The sequence below is a fragment of the Dermochelys coriacea genome, chromosome 14, assembly GCF_009764565.3.
Source record: "Dermochelys coriacea isolate rDerCor1 chromosome 14, rDerCor1.pri.v4, whole genome shotgun sequence".
NCBI classification, from domain to species: Eukaryota; Metazoa; Chordata; order Testudines; family Dermochelyidae; genus Dermochelys; species Dermochelys coriacea.
The window spans coordinates 10,106,287-10,122,042 of NC_050081.1; the positions used below are offsets into that span (position 1 = coordinate 10,106,287).

General features: G+C 41.8%; 1 protein-coding gene across 2 annotated transcripts in view; it reads right to left on the minus strand.

Annotated features, from left to right (window-relative positions):
* RAB11FIP4 (RAB11 family interacting protein 4) overlaps window positions 1–15,756 on the minus strand; it is a 220,178-nt gene that overhangs the window by 128,011 nt on the left and 76,411 nt on the right. For both annotated transcript variants that reach the window (XM_038371523.2, XM_043496388.1), the window contains one exon: window positions 13,794–13,881. In XM_038371523.2, the coding sequence (XP_038227451.1) occupies window positions 13,794–13,881 (88 nt within the window). The remainder of the gene's footprint in view (window positions 1–13,793; window positions 13,882–15,756) is intronic.

Below are 15,756 nucleotides of genomic sequence, written 5' to 3' on the forward strand. Positions count from 1 at the left end.
AGCTGTGCAGCAATGCATACTCGAGGCTAAAATCTGTCCTTAAAAAACCATGGCAAGAGAGCTAAGGAACATCTCCCAGCAACTTTAAGATTCTCCTACATTAAGACATTTCATTATTTCTATAATTTCATTTTCCAGAAAGCAGCACCACTGAAAGCCACTTATACGGCTGATTGGAGCCATTTCATTTGGATACCTAATTGTATAACAAGGCCTTACCATGTCAAGATCTATGGAAAGAAAGACAAACTGATGTTGATTTAGACTATTATTTTGTTTTTCCAAGCATGGGCAATAAAACATTTCCTACTAGCTGCCAGTGATTCTTTTTTCCCCTTCCTTGGCTGGGGTTGGAAACCTTCAATTATATTCATTTTTGGACATCATTTTTAGCAAGTGAGACTTATTGTATTGGAACATGTAGTGCAATATGGGGCAGAAAGGAAGGATTTTAGCCATGGATTGTTGCAAATCCTTGGGTACTCCAGAGCCATCAACTCCGCGATACATTCTACAAAAGGACCTTCTGCTAAAGATCAATGCATGACATAAGCCCGCTCCTTCCTGGGTAATGGAGTCTCACAAATAAAAATCCAGTGTCCTTATATCAAGTCTCTGGGCCTAACTCTTGGCCTTCTACTCCTTGCACCTCCTTATCCAATGACTTCCACTGACCTCATCCCCTTATATCGGGGGGTTTCATGACACCTTCTCTGGAGGCTGGTAGGGGGGTACCCATACCCTCCCACAACCCCTGGTTCCAGCCCAGGAACCCTATAACTAGCAGCGAGGGTCTACTCCATACAACTCCTTGCTGCCACCTCCCCGGGCTTCTTCCTACCCTACCTTTCTCAGGCCTTCTCTCCACACCACCTCTGCAGGTTAACCCTTCTTGCAGAGCCACGACTCTGAGGGCCCTTGCCTGGAATCCCCTAACAAAATTCCAAATGTAATGAGTAAATTTAACCTAACCTCTGCCTCCTCAGGCTTGCCCTTTCAGGCCTCAAGTTCCCCATGCTTCATTCCTTAACTAAACATCTCCCAGGGCTCGCTCCCCTCCTGGAAGTCTAGAACCTGCCCTTCTGTCAGGGCTTAGCAATAAAGGCTGTTCTACTCTCAGTAACCATTAGTTTCCTTCTCTACTCAGGCTATGATCCCAGGGCATAATCTCCCCATGAGCTTCCTCCTCAAACCCTCCCTATTCCCACAGAGTGACTGCAGCCTCTCACCCCACAGCTTCTTTCTTTCATGGCAAAGCAGACTTGACTGAATAGTCTCTAGTCGCCACCAGCTGTAATTCCTAAATACTTAGCCGTTTATATTCTCTCACTCTGCTGTGTCCTTCAGGTAACGTAACAACTCCTTTCTAATACTACCCCATTTCCACTAATAACGTAATGTAACTTTTGATATCTTAAGACATTTGAATTCCTTAGGAAGCTTTTCCCTTTCATTATCGAAGCCGTCACAGACCCACACAGGGTGATCAGTTGTTTCTTCCACCTTACAGAGGACACATAGGCCATCTTTGTGTCTGTCTATTTAAAAAAATGTATTGTTTAAGCCACAATGGCCAATTTGTTCTCTGAACAAAATAATTTCATTTTTCCTATCCAGGTTCTGAAGTACAGCATTATCCTCAGCTCAAGGGTACAATTCAAAAAATCATCATCTTCTTTTTTCACTAATCCAATTTTGTTGCTATTCCACTTACATTTTTCTGTACTGGGATTTTAACTTCCTGTTTACTCAAGGGTATTTCTATGTCAATCTTTCCATTTCTTACAGTCTTTTTAGCTGCTTTGTCGACCATTTCTTTTCTTGTTATCCCGTAACAAGCCTTCCTTCCATAGCATATTATACACCCTAACAATATCTAGGAAGGCAGCTATCATGAAACCTTTGTGCCTCATACTTTCCTGTATTTCAGTTTCTAATTTAAGAATGTGATCAACTCCTTTCTGCTACAAATTTCCTCTCTTTATATTAACGAGCCTGCTCTTTATACTAACCAGCTGGGCTTCATGATCAGTTAAGCTTGGCTCCCCCTCCAGGTGCAGCCTAGTACATTAATTGGCTTCTGAGGCCCACATTAGCCCATTCAGGGCCTTTGTGGGGTAAAACCCCACTACAGATCCCCATTACAATAGCCCAGCACCTCATAATCTTTAATGGGTTTGTCCTCCCAATACCTCTACATGGTAGGGAACTGTTATCCCCAGCATACAGCCCCTCAAGCCACTGAAGGGGAAAATGTGGTGGGGAGGTGCAAGGCTGCATGGAGAGGTAAAAATGCACCCACAAAAACAGTGCCCATCGAGATTTGGAGCATTAGTTTAAGGAAGTTATTTACTTACCTGCAGTTATCAAGAAATGGAGGCATCAAATCAATTCTGAGACAGAGGACCCGATTTTGATCTCTGTTAGGCCAGTGACATCAATGGAATTACTTGGGATCGTCACGAGTCTAACAGAGATCAGAATCTGTCCTCTACATTCTTTCATATGTATGCATCACAAAGCCAAAGTGAAATCTATTCTATCCCAGTCTATGTAGGTCCTGCAGTATCCGAGTGCCTTCTAGCAGTGCACTGAGCAATGTGACTACACATCTGGCCAAGTTTGTTCTCTCCCCCTCTCCTCAGAGGGAGAAACTCAGTGCAGCAGGGAGATAAACTTCCTTGCAGCTAGTACTTTCCACTCTACAATCCTCACCACAGCAACCCCTACTTGGCACCCCTCTCCACAGAAGCAACCATCCACACATCCCACCCAGCAATCCCCACACCACCACCCAGCATTCCCATCTACCCCACAGCCTGTAGCATACATCCTACCCCCCCAGCCATTACTTCCCCACACACCAGCACTCAATCTATGTATATATTTTTATTGTAGCTTCTGATCTGTACGTAATTGAGAGGCTCCCTTCCATTGCTGAAGGTTCATTTTAATTGTAGCTGTTACCACGATACCTATAAGATTGTGTGTTCCTAATTATAATACACTATTTTATTCTTATTCATTTGTAATTTCATAAAGGCATACAGCATGTTGGTTTTGTGTTAATGATTCTATGGGAAAAGTCTAATCTTTCATCCAGAACAAGTGTAAAAAAGGGCACTGCGTAAGCTTTGTGCTAAAGCCCAAAGCGCTGTTTGACATGACCAGCATTAATTAGAGTCTAACGACGTAATTTTATGCCTCTGCATGGGGATCAATACAGTCTTATTGATTATGGGCCGGATCTTCAGCTGATGTAGATTTGTGCAGCTCCGTTAACTTCAGTAACGTAAAGGAGCTGTGCAATCTGTACCATCTGAGGATGTGGCCTCAAAATGAGGGGAATTGGAGCAAAATAATACTCTCAAAAACAAGGACATTAAAAATTGAGGCTAAAATTGTGAGCCTGACTCTGATCTGGTGCAACTGTGTTGACTTCAGGGATTTATTCCTGATTTACACCAGGGTAAGTGTCTTTAAACTAGTTTACCGTGGAGGCCACAGGTCTCTTTTGATTCTGGATGATTTTGTGTGTCCGACAGTTCTGTAGAGCAAAGGTGCAGTGCTCTTCAAACCCTACTGAATGGTCAATTGTTTTGAAGGAAAGTAAACACAATCACAAAGCAATTTCCTGCAAATGCTCTAAGAAGGAAATGTAACCATCCAGAGTCATGTAATTTTCATGGGCAATTAAGCAGTTTTAATACTATAGGAAATCAAATCCAGTTACTTAATTGGATTTAGCTGGTTCCTGACACATATCCTAGGAGCAGTAGCTATTCACTTATCTAGCCTTGGATATTTAATGGTGTATTAGGCTCATATATGGCTTCCGGCTATATTAAGCAAAAATTTAGTTGAGCCTTAAAATAGTTTGAAGAGGCACTAACTTCCTTCTTCATTAAATAGCTAGAGTGTTACTTACTAGCTAAGGTCCCAATCCCTCAAAGACTTACTCAAGTAATTAGTTCCATTGAAGTCGAAAGGACTGCTCCTGTGAGTAAGAAGCACTCTAAGAGCAAGGATTTGCTGAGTCAAACCTACCATGTAAGTGGCACAGCAAATGCTAGTCTGAAAGGGTTCACCCCAGATTTTTAGTTTTTCTTTGGTGCCCTATTGCCGTTCTTGCACTCACATGGCTCAGTCCTGATCTCGAGTATAAGGGCATCAGTCACAGACACTGATTTTAAATCAGTCACTGCATACATCTGTAACCTACTCTTCCATCGATGTAATCTACACCTCCCATTCCGTGGCTGATCCACAGGGAGAGTTGTCTCTTACTTCTCCCAGCTAACGGATTTGGAGCTGAATTTCTCAAAGTGCCTAAGCACCTTACTCCTAAACACCTTTGAGGATCAAGGCCTAGGCACCTACCTGCATCTTTAGGTACCTATGTATCTTTAAAGGCAACTTAAAAGGTCATGCCCAGGACTTCAATGGGATCACATGCAGAATAAACGACTGCTCCAGGTGAGTAGAGGGACTAGAATCTGGTTCTCAAGAAGCAGTGTTTGTACTTTAGCATTATAATAGATGGTATTGTGATGAAACAATCAGGATATGTAACACTGGTCAATATATCTCATATGAAAGACATTATACAGTAATTACCGTACAGATGTTGGTGTTGTTTCCATGGTTTAAATAGCCTCTTGGAAGTCTGAATGCATTTTTCTCTATTACTTTTCTACTTAAAAATATAAATATATATTCATGTGTTTCCAGTGCAAGAGAATCTGTGACAACTCTTGTTTCCTCTTCCTTTAATGTAATCTGAAGTCATACTTTTTAGCTAACTGCAGCTACAGGGCCAGTACGGGGAGCTCACCCTTTATTTGTTTGGTAGGTTTTGTTTTTGTTTTTTTTAATATATAGAATAGGTTTTTTTGTTAAAGAAAAGAACAGAGAACACTATGAGAACAGAAACAGAGGTACTTAAATAGAATAAACAGGTCAAATGTACTTACTTAAACCTTACTAACCAGACTAAGGGCATCATTGTGCAAACACTCCTGAGCATGATGCTTACTACCCTGACTAACTCACTGCCATCAATACGACTTCTCAAGTCAATAAGCACTACGACTGGTATCAACTGTTGGCAGGATCAGACCCTCAATCAGTACAATCAAAATGATCAAACACTAAACCCAGTGGTCAAATGTAACAGATGAAATCCTGGCCCCACTGAAGTCAGTGAGAATTCTGCCACTGATGTAACTGGGGCCAGGATTTCAAAGGTGTATTTGCACCAAGCCAATATCTGATGGCAGTCGTTCTCCTGACTGGTGATTGTTAATTGAACTGATGGCATGAAGCAAGCAACTGGAGAGTGCAGATACACCAGGAGCTAAACTTTGTTATTTTGATGTTCCAGCAAAAAAGCTTTACAGCCTTTATCTTGATGACAAGCCAGTCCCGGTTTGCAGCAGAGCCTAATCATGCTAGGAAAGTGGCCCCAACAGCAGAGTTACTACTCAAGTGCTGAAGCAAGACATTTACTGGATAACCCACCTCTAAAAAGGAGAAAGAACAGAGGCTTTCCTTAAAGAAATAGGATCCCCTCCAGCCTAGAGTTTCATCAAAGATACACAGTGGGTATGTCTAAACTGCAATAAAACACCTGCAGCTGGCCCATGTCAGCTGAGTCGGGCTCAAGGAGCTCAGGTTGCAGTGCTAATAGATTGCAGTGTAGACCTTCAGGTTCCACAGCCTGAGCTCCAGCATGAGCCCAAACAACTATTTTATAGCCCCACACAGCCTAAGCCCCAAGAGCCCCAGTCAGCTCACACAGGCCAGCCATGGTGATTTATTTCAGTGTAGACAAATCCAACAAGACTAAGCTCCTCCAACCCATTATATCCCCCATTACTGCTCCTTCAGTTTGTCTAAATCCTCCTTCCCAGGGAATCAGGAGCACACTGTCAATGTGCACCAGAAAGTAGACTGCTAGAGGCCTGAGAAAGCTTAATTTTGTTTCTACTTGCAATCTCAGCAGCGGCTGCAGAGGTGTATGAGTCTTAGATCAAGGGCCATGTGGGGTTTGTCCAGCTCACAGATGCTACAGAGGGGGGGAAACCTCAGCAAACAGCAAGGTCTTTCTTCATAAAGAGCCAGGAGATTTTTCACACACATGCAGAGCAGGCAGTGCCTTGGTTTCAGCAGAAGTAGGGCCACGCCACTGATTTCAGATCCCAAAGTTCAAGAGTGTTTGGATCCAGAGTTTTAATTCATCTCTTTATGGATATAGGAGCTGTTTGAAAACTATAGATCTGGATTTCAAATACACCAATGTTTGGGAGTATTTAGTTCTGGAGTTTTGGACCAGATCCATAGCTAGTTTTCGCAAAAAGAAAAGGAGTACTTGTGGCACCTTAGAGACTAACAAATTTATTAGAGCATAAGCTTTCGTGAGCTACAGCTCACTTCATCGGATGCATTTGCATCCGATGAAGTGAGCTGTAGCTCACGAAAGCTTATGCTCTAATAAATTTGTTAGTCTCTAAAGTGCCACAAGTACTCCTTTTCTTTTTGCGAATACAGACTAACACGGCTGCTACTCTGATAGCTGGTTTTGAAGACCTCATCTGAGAGAATCAATCAAATTTCTAAACTTCCTGGAACTTAATTTTTCTCCCTCAAGGCTGATTCTTTGCTGCTGGGATGTGAATCCAGGATTCCAGAGAACTCAGATGTTTCAACCCCAATGTTTAAACACAGATTCATGACACAGACTACTCCCAAATAGGAACACAGAAGTATTTCACTTCTGCGAGGCAAAAAGTAATCCTTCATCCCGAACTATCCAGGGAACTATCCCCAAGAGCTCAGCTCTGTGATTAAACAATTTAATCTGAAGTCTCATAAATAAGAAATATGGCAAGGAATTAGGGTAGTAAATTTTTTAATGTAAATGTTTGGCTTTAACCACTAAGAACAACACAGATTCATACTGAATTAGAACAAAACTTTGGGATTTATCATAGTGTCTCATTTTGCTAAATTAATCTGATTACTATACACAATCCAAATAGGCTGGGGTGTCAAAGGGCCATATTTAAAATCGGTTGCAGCCTAGTTGGATTGATTGCTTTTGTCTGATAACGAGAGCACTGCTATTCTTGTGACACAAAGCTCTGTTGAAAAATGAGAGATAACATGGTGGAGTCTTTTCATTTTTGGAAGGTGAGCGTACATTTTCTCAACTTTAATCAGAGCAATTTGTTTTAAAGAAAGAAAAATGTCTCTGCTGGCTGAAGACCAATAAAACCTTCATCGGGTGAGGTAAGTGATGGATCTAATTCCTTATTAAGAGTTGCAGTAAAATATATACATAATGGGAAGTCTTATTAAAATAGCTATAAATACTCTTTGATTTGAGAAAGGTCTTTCAAGTATATATCCTTGATACTGATTTCATAGCATTTAATATAAGGACTTACATAATTCAGGAAAATGTTGGTGCTATTGGTGGTTTATAATATAACTTGTGCATGTGTGTGGATAAATACATATACAGATCTCCATAAATATAATTAGGATCCAATCCACAAGATACTCCTCATGAATCCTTTGAAACCAATGGGACTTCTGCCTTAGGCCCCCACTCTGGCAAAAAACTTGCAGATGTGCTGACCTTTAAGCACATTGTTATTACTATTATTTGAATTACTGTAGCACCTAGGAGCCCTAGTCCTGGATCAAAACCTCATTGTGTTATAGGTTCTACATTCAATAGAAACATTAAGTTAAGCATATGTGCAGGATTGGGGGTTTAGCCTGTAACCCATTCAGGACAAAGACTATGTCTTAGCCTTCAAATAGAACCCAGGAATCCAATCCACCGGAGCAACCACTAGACAGCTTCATCTCTTAGCTTCTTATTGTGGCCACACCAATCTCCTGTACTAGCTCCCCTAATGGGTTTCCATAGGTTTCTGTTGACATAAATTTTCCCCATGTCAAGTCACCTGGTAGATGCACTCTAACGACGTCTCCCCAGGCTTAATCAAGAGCATTTTCCCAGTGTAATCTCACATTGTTACACCACAGTCTTTGCTCTGCCATGAACTTTAATTAAAACCACTGTGACGTTGCACTCTCGACTCCTACTGGCTTCATAATAGTCTCATTGTAAAAGCGTCTCCATAGGCATCTCCCGGATCATGCTGAGATCCCTCTGAGAGTCACCCTGTGTCTGGGCAATGCCAAAACACTGGTGCTTTGTAAGGACCGACCAGGTGCACAGAGACGCACAGGTGGAATGTTTTGCCCTAAGAACCTGATAGGCTGATCAGCGGTGAAGATGTTAAGTTGTCTCCTCATTGATTTTGTTTTGCCCTTTGGCTAAGCTCAAATGTAGATTAATAGTTTCTGCCTTTTAGCAGAGGACTCTATCCTTCCCTGGAAAGGAGATGGGCTTGATTGTATGCTTTTGATTCCTTTGTAGCTACCAAGATCCCTGTCATGCACATAATATAATTAACCCTTTCATAGCTGTAGCACTTTCCATCCCAAGGGCCCACAGTGCTTTACGAACATGAATTGACTAAACCCTGCAGTATCCTTGAGAAAAGTAGAATTATCCTAATTTTACAAGTAGGGAACCTGAGACCCAGAGCAGCTCGAACTCATCCTAGGACCTAACAGCAAGACAGCAGCAGAACTGGGTGTAGAACTCTCAGGCCCCAATACCTATCCCTGCACCTAAACCATTACTCAGTGCTACCTTCTGGGTTTTTCTTTTTAATCCACTACTTTTTTTTTTTTGGCCAGGAAATAATATTAAAAGCTAAAGCTCCTCTGAATGTAGATGTATCATTTCTGCTCCATTGCCAGGCAATACCAGAAACAAAAGGTAACTAACGAGTCCTATTCCCTGAACTAGGCTAATACTGTTGAAAATAAAGGAAGTAAACCCAGCACAGCCATGTTGTTTTATGAAACCACACTGAGCTAAACTTAGATCAGGTGTAAACAACTGCTGCACTACTGATTTCAGCAGAGCAGGACTCAGTTATCCCAGATCTGTATTTGGCCCGTTTTTTGTAAGGCCCTGATCCCACAGCGATTTATGCACATGGTTGGCTTTGGGCATGTGGATAGTTCCATTGATTTCAATGGAACTTCTCCTGTGTGTAATGTGGCGCATCTGCGCAAATCTTTACAAAATCAGGCCCTGAGTTTTTATCACAGCCAGGAATCATGTTCCCTGTGATTAGGCCTGCTGAAATCAATTCTACTTGCAGAGTAAAGTACCCACTATGAGAATCTGGCTCCAAGTATTAAAAAGTATATGTGACAGGAAGGCAGTGTGGTATAGTGGTTTGGTCACTGGATCAGAGTTCAGGAGATTTGGGTTGTAGTCCCAGCTTGGCCACTGGCCTTCTGGATGACCTTGGGTAAGACACTGCCTTTCTGTGCCTCAGGTTCCCTATCTATAAAATGAGATATTTTGCTCCTTTGTAAAGTGCTTTGAGATCTATGGATGATAAGAGCTAGATATTATTATTAATAATAATCTGCCATTGAGTTCAAATGCTAAGATCAATTAAAAGACCACAGGTCTAGATTCCAATGTTATTTCAGAGCTACTCAAAGGGCTCAGCAATCATTATTACTGGACATCGAGGGAATACTCCTGAATACTCAAACTACTCAGCCCCTGATTGATTTTGTGTCTTGAGCACTCAAATAACTTTCAGATCACGGTAACACTTCTGTTATATACAAAGGACTTGACCCCGATGGATTTTGAAGTAAAGGGAACGCTTTATGCAAAAATGTGGTAGAGCATTTGTTTTTTAATGGTGTGCTAAGGAAACAACTCTTCCGTTCAAGTCGACATGGAATTATTGCCCTTTAGCATAGCCACTTTTCCTAGTCACCAGCTATATTTGCAATACATTTTTCTTTATTATTGAATGAAGGGCCGTAGCTATATTTGGGAGGGAAGTGGGCGGGCATGCATGGTTCTCCTAAGTACATGGAGAACTAATGAGGTAAATCGAAAGCAGCTCTCTTTTTAACAGGGACATTTCATACAGCTGGCCCTTAATGAAGATGTGAGCTAGTGATCCCCACTGCAGATCAGTAATGCAAACCTCCCTATAGCTCAGGGGTATCATAGGCATAATCAAAAAGTCCCAGATAGGCAACAGCGCTTCAGGGCTGATGGTGATGCCAAGGATCCATATATGAAAGATAATGGGCAGGCCAAGACAATGGACGTTTTCCTCCCCTGCTGTATCTCTTTTGCATGCCCCTAAATCAACAGAATTTTAAGCTGCACCTGGGACATGCAGCAGCAGGGATGCCCCCAAAATAAGAGAAGCCCTACACTACAGCTGGCATTCCACGTCATTGGAGTAATGATGATCGATCCAAAGACAAGACATAGGGTTTCAACAGAGATTCACATCACAGCGAAGAGAAAAAATAGGCAAAATGTGATTTCTCCTTTTTATGTGTTGCTCTGAATGCCCAAATGAGCCCATTTTACTAAAACAAAACCACAAAACAAAATACCAGCTCCCCCCATCTACTTTTTTTTTGGGGGTGCTAAAAATGACTCCTTATTCATTATAATCATGACAGGTTTCAGAGTAGCAGCCGTGTTAGTCTGTATTCGCAAAAAGAAAAGGAGTACTTGTGGCACCTTAGAGACTAACAAATTTATTTGAGGATAAGCTTTCGTCAGCTACAGCTCACTTCATCGGATGCATTTGGTGGAAAATACAGAGGGGAGATTTATATACACACACAGAGAACATGAAACAATGGGTTTTATCATACACACTGTAAGGATAGTGATCACTTAAGATGAGCCATCACCAGCAGCAGGGGGAGAGGGAGGAAAACCTTTCATGGTGACAAGCAAGGTAGGCTACTTCCAGCAGTTAACAAGTTACCCTCTGATCCCACTGAGAGTTACCAAAAGAAACTACAGCATTTGCTCAAGAAACTCCCTGAAAAAGCACAAGAACAAATCTGCACAGACACACCCCTAGAATACCCCAGGTCGGGGTTCTATCTGCTACCCAAGATCCATAAACCTGGAAATCCTGGACGCCCCATCATCTCAGGCATTGGCACCCTGACAGCAGGATTGTCTGGCTATGTAGACTCCTTCCTCAGGCCCTACCTTACCAGCACTCCCAGCTATCTTCGAGACACCACTGACTTCCTGAGGAAACTACAATCCATTGTAGTTGCTACTCTGAAACCTACAATCCATTGGTGATCTTCCTAAAAACACCATCCTAGCCACTATGGATGTAGAAGCCCTCTACACCAACATTCCACACAAAGATGGACTACAAGCCGTCAGGAACAGTATCCCCGATACTGTCACGGCTAACCTGGTGGCTGAACTTTGTCCTCACCCATAACTATTTCACATTTGGGGACAATGTATACCTTCAAATCAGCGGCACTGCGATGGGTACCCGCATGGCCCCACAGTATGCCAACATTTTTATGGCTGACTTTGAACAACGCTTCCTCAGCTCTCGTCCTCTAATGCCCCTACTCTACTTGCGCTACATTGATGACATCTTCATCATCTGGACCCATGGAAAAGAAGCCCTTGAGGAATTCCACCAGGATTTCAACAATTTCCATCCCAACATCAACCTCAGCCTGGACCAGTCCACACAAGAGATCCACTTCCTGGACACTACGGTGCTAATAAGCGATGGTCACATAAACACCACCCTATATCGGAAACCTACTGACCGCTATTCCTACCTACATGCCTCTAGCTTTCATCCAGATCATACCACACGATCCATTGTCTACAGCCAAGCTCTACGATATAACCGCATTTGCTCCAACCCCTCAGACAGAGACAAACACCTACAAGATCTCTCTCATGCATTCTTACAACTACAATACCCACCTGCCGAAGTGAAGAAACAGAATGACAGAGCCAGAAGACTACCCAGAAGTCACCTACTACAGGACAGGCCCAACAAAGAAAATAACAGAACGCCACTAGCCATCACCTTCAGCCCCCAACTAAAACCTCTCCAACGCATCATCAAGGATCTACAACCTATCCTGAAGGACGACCCATCACTCTCACAGAGCTTGGGAGACAAGCCAGTCCTTGCTTCCAGACAGCCTCCCAATCTGAAGCAAATACTCACCAGCAACCACACACCACACAACAGAACCACTAACTCAGGAACCTATCCTTGCAACAAAGCCCGTTGCCAACTCTGCCCACATATCTATTCAGGGAACACCATCATAGGGCCTATTCACATCAGCCACACTATCAGAGGCTCGTTCACCTGTGCATCTACCAATGTGATATATGCCATCATGTGCCAGCAATGCCCCTCTGCCATGTACATTGGTCAAACTAGACAGTCTCTACGTAAAAGAATGAATAGGCACAAATCAGACGTCAAGAATTATAACATTCAAAAACCAGTTGGAGAACACTTCAATCTCTCTGGTCACTCGATTACAGACCTGAGGGTGGCTATTCTTCAACAAAAAAGATTCAAAAACAGACTCCAACGAGAGACTGCGGAATTGAAATTAATTTGCAAACTGGATACAATTAACTTAGGCTTGAATAGAGACTGGGAATGGATGAGTCATTACACAAAGTAAAATTATTTCCCCATGTTATTTCTCCCCCCCCCACCCCACTCCCCACTGTTCCTCAGATGTTCTTGTTAACTGCTGGAATTAGCCTACCTTGCTTGTCACCATGAAAGGTTTTCCTCCTTTCCCCCCTGCTGCTGGTGATGGCTCATCTTAAGTGATCACTCTCCTTACAGTGTGTATGATAAAACCCATTGTTTCATGTTCTCTGTGTGTGTATATAAATCTCCCCTCTGTATTTTCCACCAAATGCATCCGATGAAGTGAGCTGTAGCTCACGAAAGCTTATGCTCAAATAAATTTGTTAGTCTCTAAGGTGCCACAAGTACTCTTTTTCTTTTTATTATAATCATGGGATCACTTTGAACAAAAAGGTGGCTCTGGAATTCAAAGTTCAACCTAAGAAATTTTAATTTTTGCAGATTTTGAATTTTTGTAGGTTTTCAGTTAATTTTTTTTAAAAAATGTATATAAATGTGAAATCTATAGATTAGCACAAAATCACCCCAAAGAGCATCAAACATTCTGTAAACTTTCATAGAAAACTGTTCACTGCATTCATACGGCTCTCTGAATTTTTAACCAAAGTCTCCACAGCTCTTTTGCCTGGGACAACTTTCTGTGGAACGTAGAGAACACAAATATCATTCAAATATAAATAGCTATAGCTGTTAGTTGAGAATGTCTCCTACACTGGAGAAACTGTATAGGAAAAGTCTATTCATGAGTAAAGGTTATTAACCCAGTGTGGACTGAAGTTACAGATCATGGAAAATTCCTAGTGACCTTGATAACCTGATACTTTTCAGGTACAGTCAAAGTTTTACACATGTGAATTCATTCATGTTTAGACCGAGGTCCTGTGGCATATCTAAATATGCAGGTGGTTTAAAGAAATAAGGCACCAGTTTTACAAAGACTCATGCACGTGCTTAATTTGATGGTTGACTTTAATGGGACAAGTCACGTGCTTTAAGTTAAGCATGTGCCTAACTCTTTGCAAGATCAGCATCTTATTGATTATACTTCAGTGAGACAGAAGAGCAAAGTACAATTCACCAGCATCTATCCTAGTGAGTATCAAATCTTCTGACACCCCATGCCCTAACAAAACATTATTGAGTTAAATTGGGTCTTTTATAAAAAGCTGCATTACAATACTTACTTACCTTTGATAGCAAAAACTCCATGACAAAAATCCTTGAAGTTGATTCTTCCCAGGTCATTTGGGTCCAAGTATTTAGCCAATTTTTCCACCTAGAAAAGAATATACTAAGTTTACTATGTGTTGCTTCTATCTTGGTCAAGCTCTTATGGAGAAAACACCAGTTTCAAAAATATCTGCAGTACACAACTAAAATCAATACAAGGTAAAAATACTTATCTACATAGATATAAAACCAAAACTTTGTAACTTTCCATGGCATAAAATATAGGAGAGATTGTATATGAGAGACCCAAGAACATTAAAAGTGAAAGAAGCTTAATATGACATGAGATTAATTTGTTTAGTGCCATATTATTTTCTATAATCTCAGTTTCGTGGTTTAGCATTTCTGATGTAAATTATCACCCACCAAAGGGGATCACACTGGGTGTATTGCAGTAAATTTGCATGTATATTGAGGGAGATATTTCACATTGAGGAAGAGTTGAAGATTTTTCAGGAGAGATTTGAGGAAGAAGAGGGAGGGAATTTGGTGAATCTACGCAGTGGATCAAAAGAAGGCACAAAACCAAGTGTGGGAAAAGAAAGCAAAAGAAACAGTTAAGTGGGGGGAGGGGAAGAGAGCAAAGCAGGGGTGTTGGAACAGTTTGTATAGTGGGGGTGCTGAGAGCCATTGAACCAAACTATAAACTCTGTATATGATGGAAACCACTTTGAGCCAAGGGGTGCTGCAGCACTCCTAATTCCAGCTCCTATGGAGCAAAGGTAGAGGCAGTGTTGTCCAGTGGATAGGGCACTGGAGTGGGAGTCAGAGGACTCTTCTATTCTATTCTTAACTCGGCCACTGATCTGCTTTGTGACGATAGGCAAAAGACACTTCACCTCTCTGTGCCTGTTTACCCTTTGCTTGTCTTATCTATTTAGATTGTAAACTCTTTGGGACCAGAGCTCTCTCTCACTACGTGTATGCACATAACGCCTAACACAATGTGGGTCTGACTTTGGTCTGATCCTCTAGGGTGCTACTACAATATAAATATGACCAAATATTACATCAATATATACTATATATTATATTAAGATTTATGTAAGATAGTAAGGAGCAATGAGAGCAGGAATGCAGGATATTACAATATGCGGAAGGATGGAATGCAAGCTTAAACATGTCAGTACGAACAGCAATCAAAGGCCAGCTGAAAATATACACAGCAAATGAATGAATCCTGGTGACCCAGTTTCTCAATTTTCTGGTTTCTCACGTGCTAGCAAAACCTTATGGAATGCTTAAAGGCTCTCTAGAGGGTGAACTAATGTCTGACTTTGAAACTTCCTCACTTCTATTCTATCCATCCAGTATACCCAGACCATTTTGTTTAGATGGGTTATGATCAATGGGAATATTCTCCATCCTAATGAAAGTCTGGGAGTGCTGTAAAACCAACAGGGTTTCAGCATTTCAGTCTACTGCTGGGGCCGTTCAGTTTGCCAGTGTATCCTATAAACAAAATATGGTTTTCGAAATCATGATGCCGGGGTGCTTACATCACATGCTGTCAGTTTCCAAGGACCATTGGAACAGCAGAGTCAAACATGTGGAAGAAGTAGCCTGTGGAAGTGTGCATATGGAGTAATGGTCTCATGAACCACACCTCCAGCTGGGACCCAGATGGAGCAACCAGAGCCAAAACACCAGCTGACAGCTCTTGAGATTATTTCTCCACCCAGCATCCTTGTAACAAATGTGGTGGGTCCGTCCCATAAGGTCTTATTTAGAACAATGAAATCTAATGAAGGTGCTTAGATAAGCAATAGGTAAAACTTTGATGAATTGCCACTTTCCGCTCCCTAGGGCTCAGTCTCATGCCCTGGCATTCAGTATGCACTTCCAATCAGCCTGAAGACTCAGCAACAGTACGTACAACAGCACCTAGGCCCTGGCTCAGTAAAGTGCAAAAGTGCTTGTT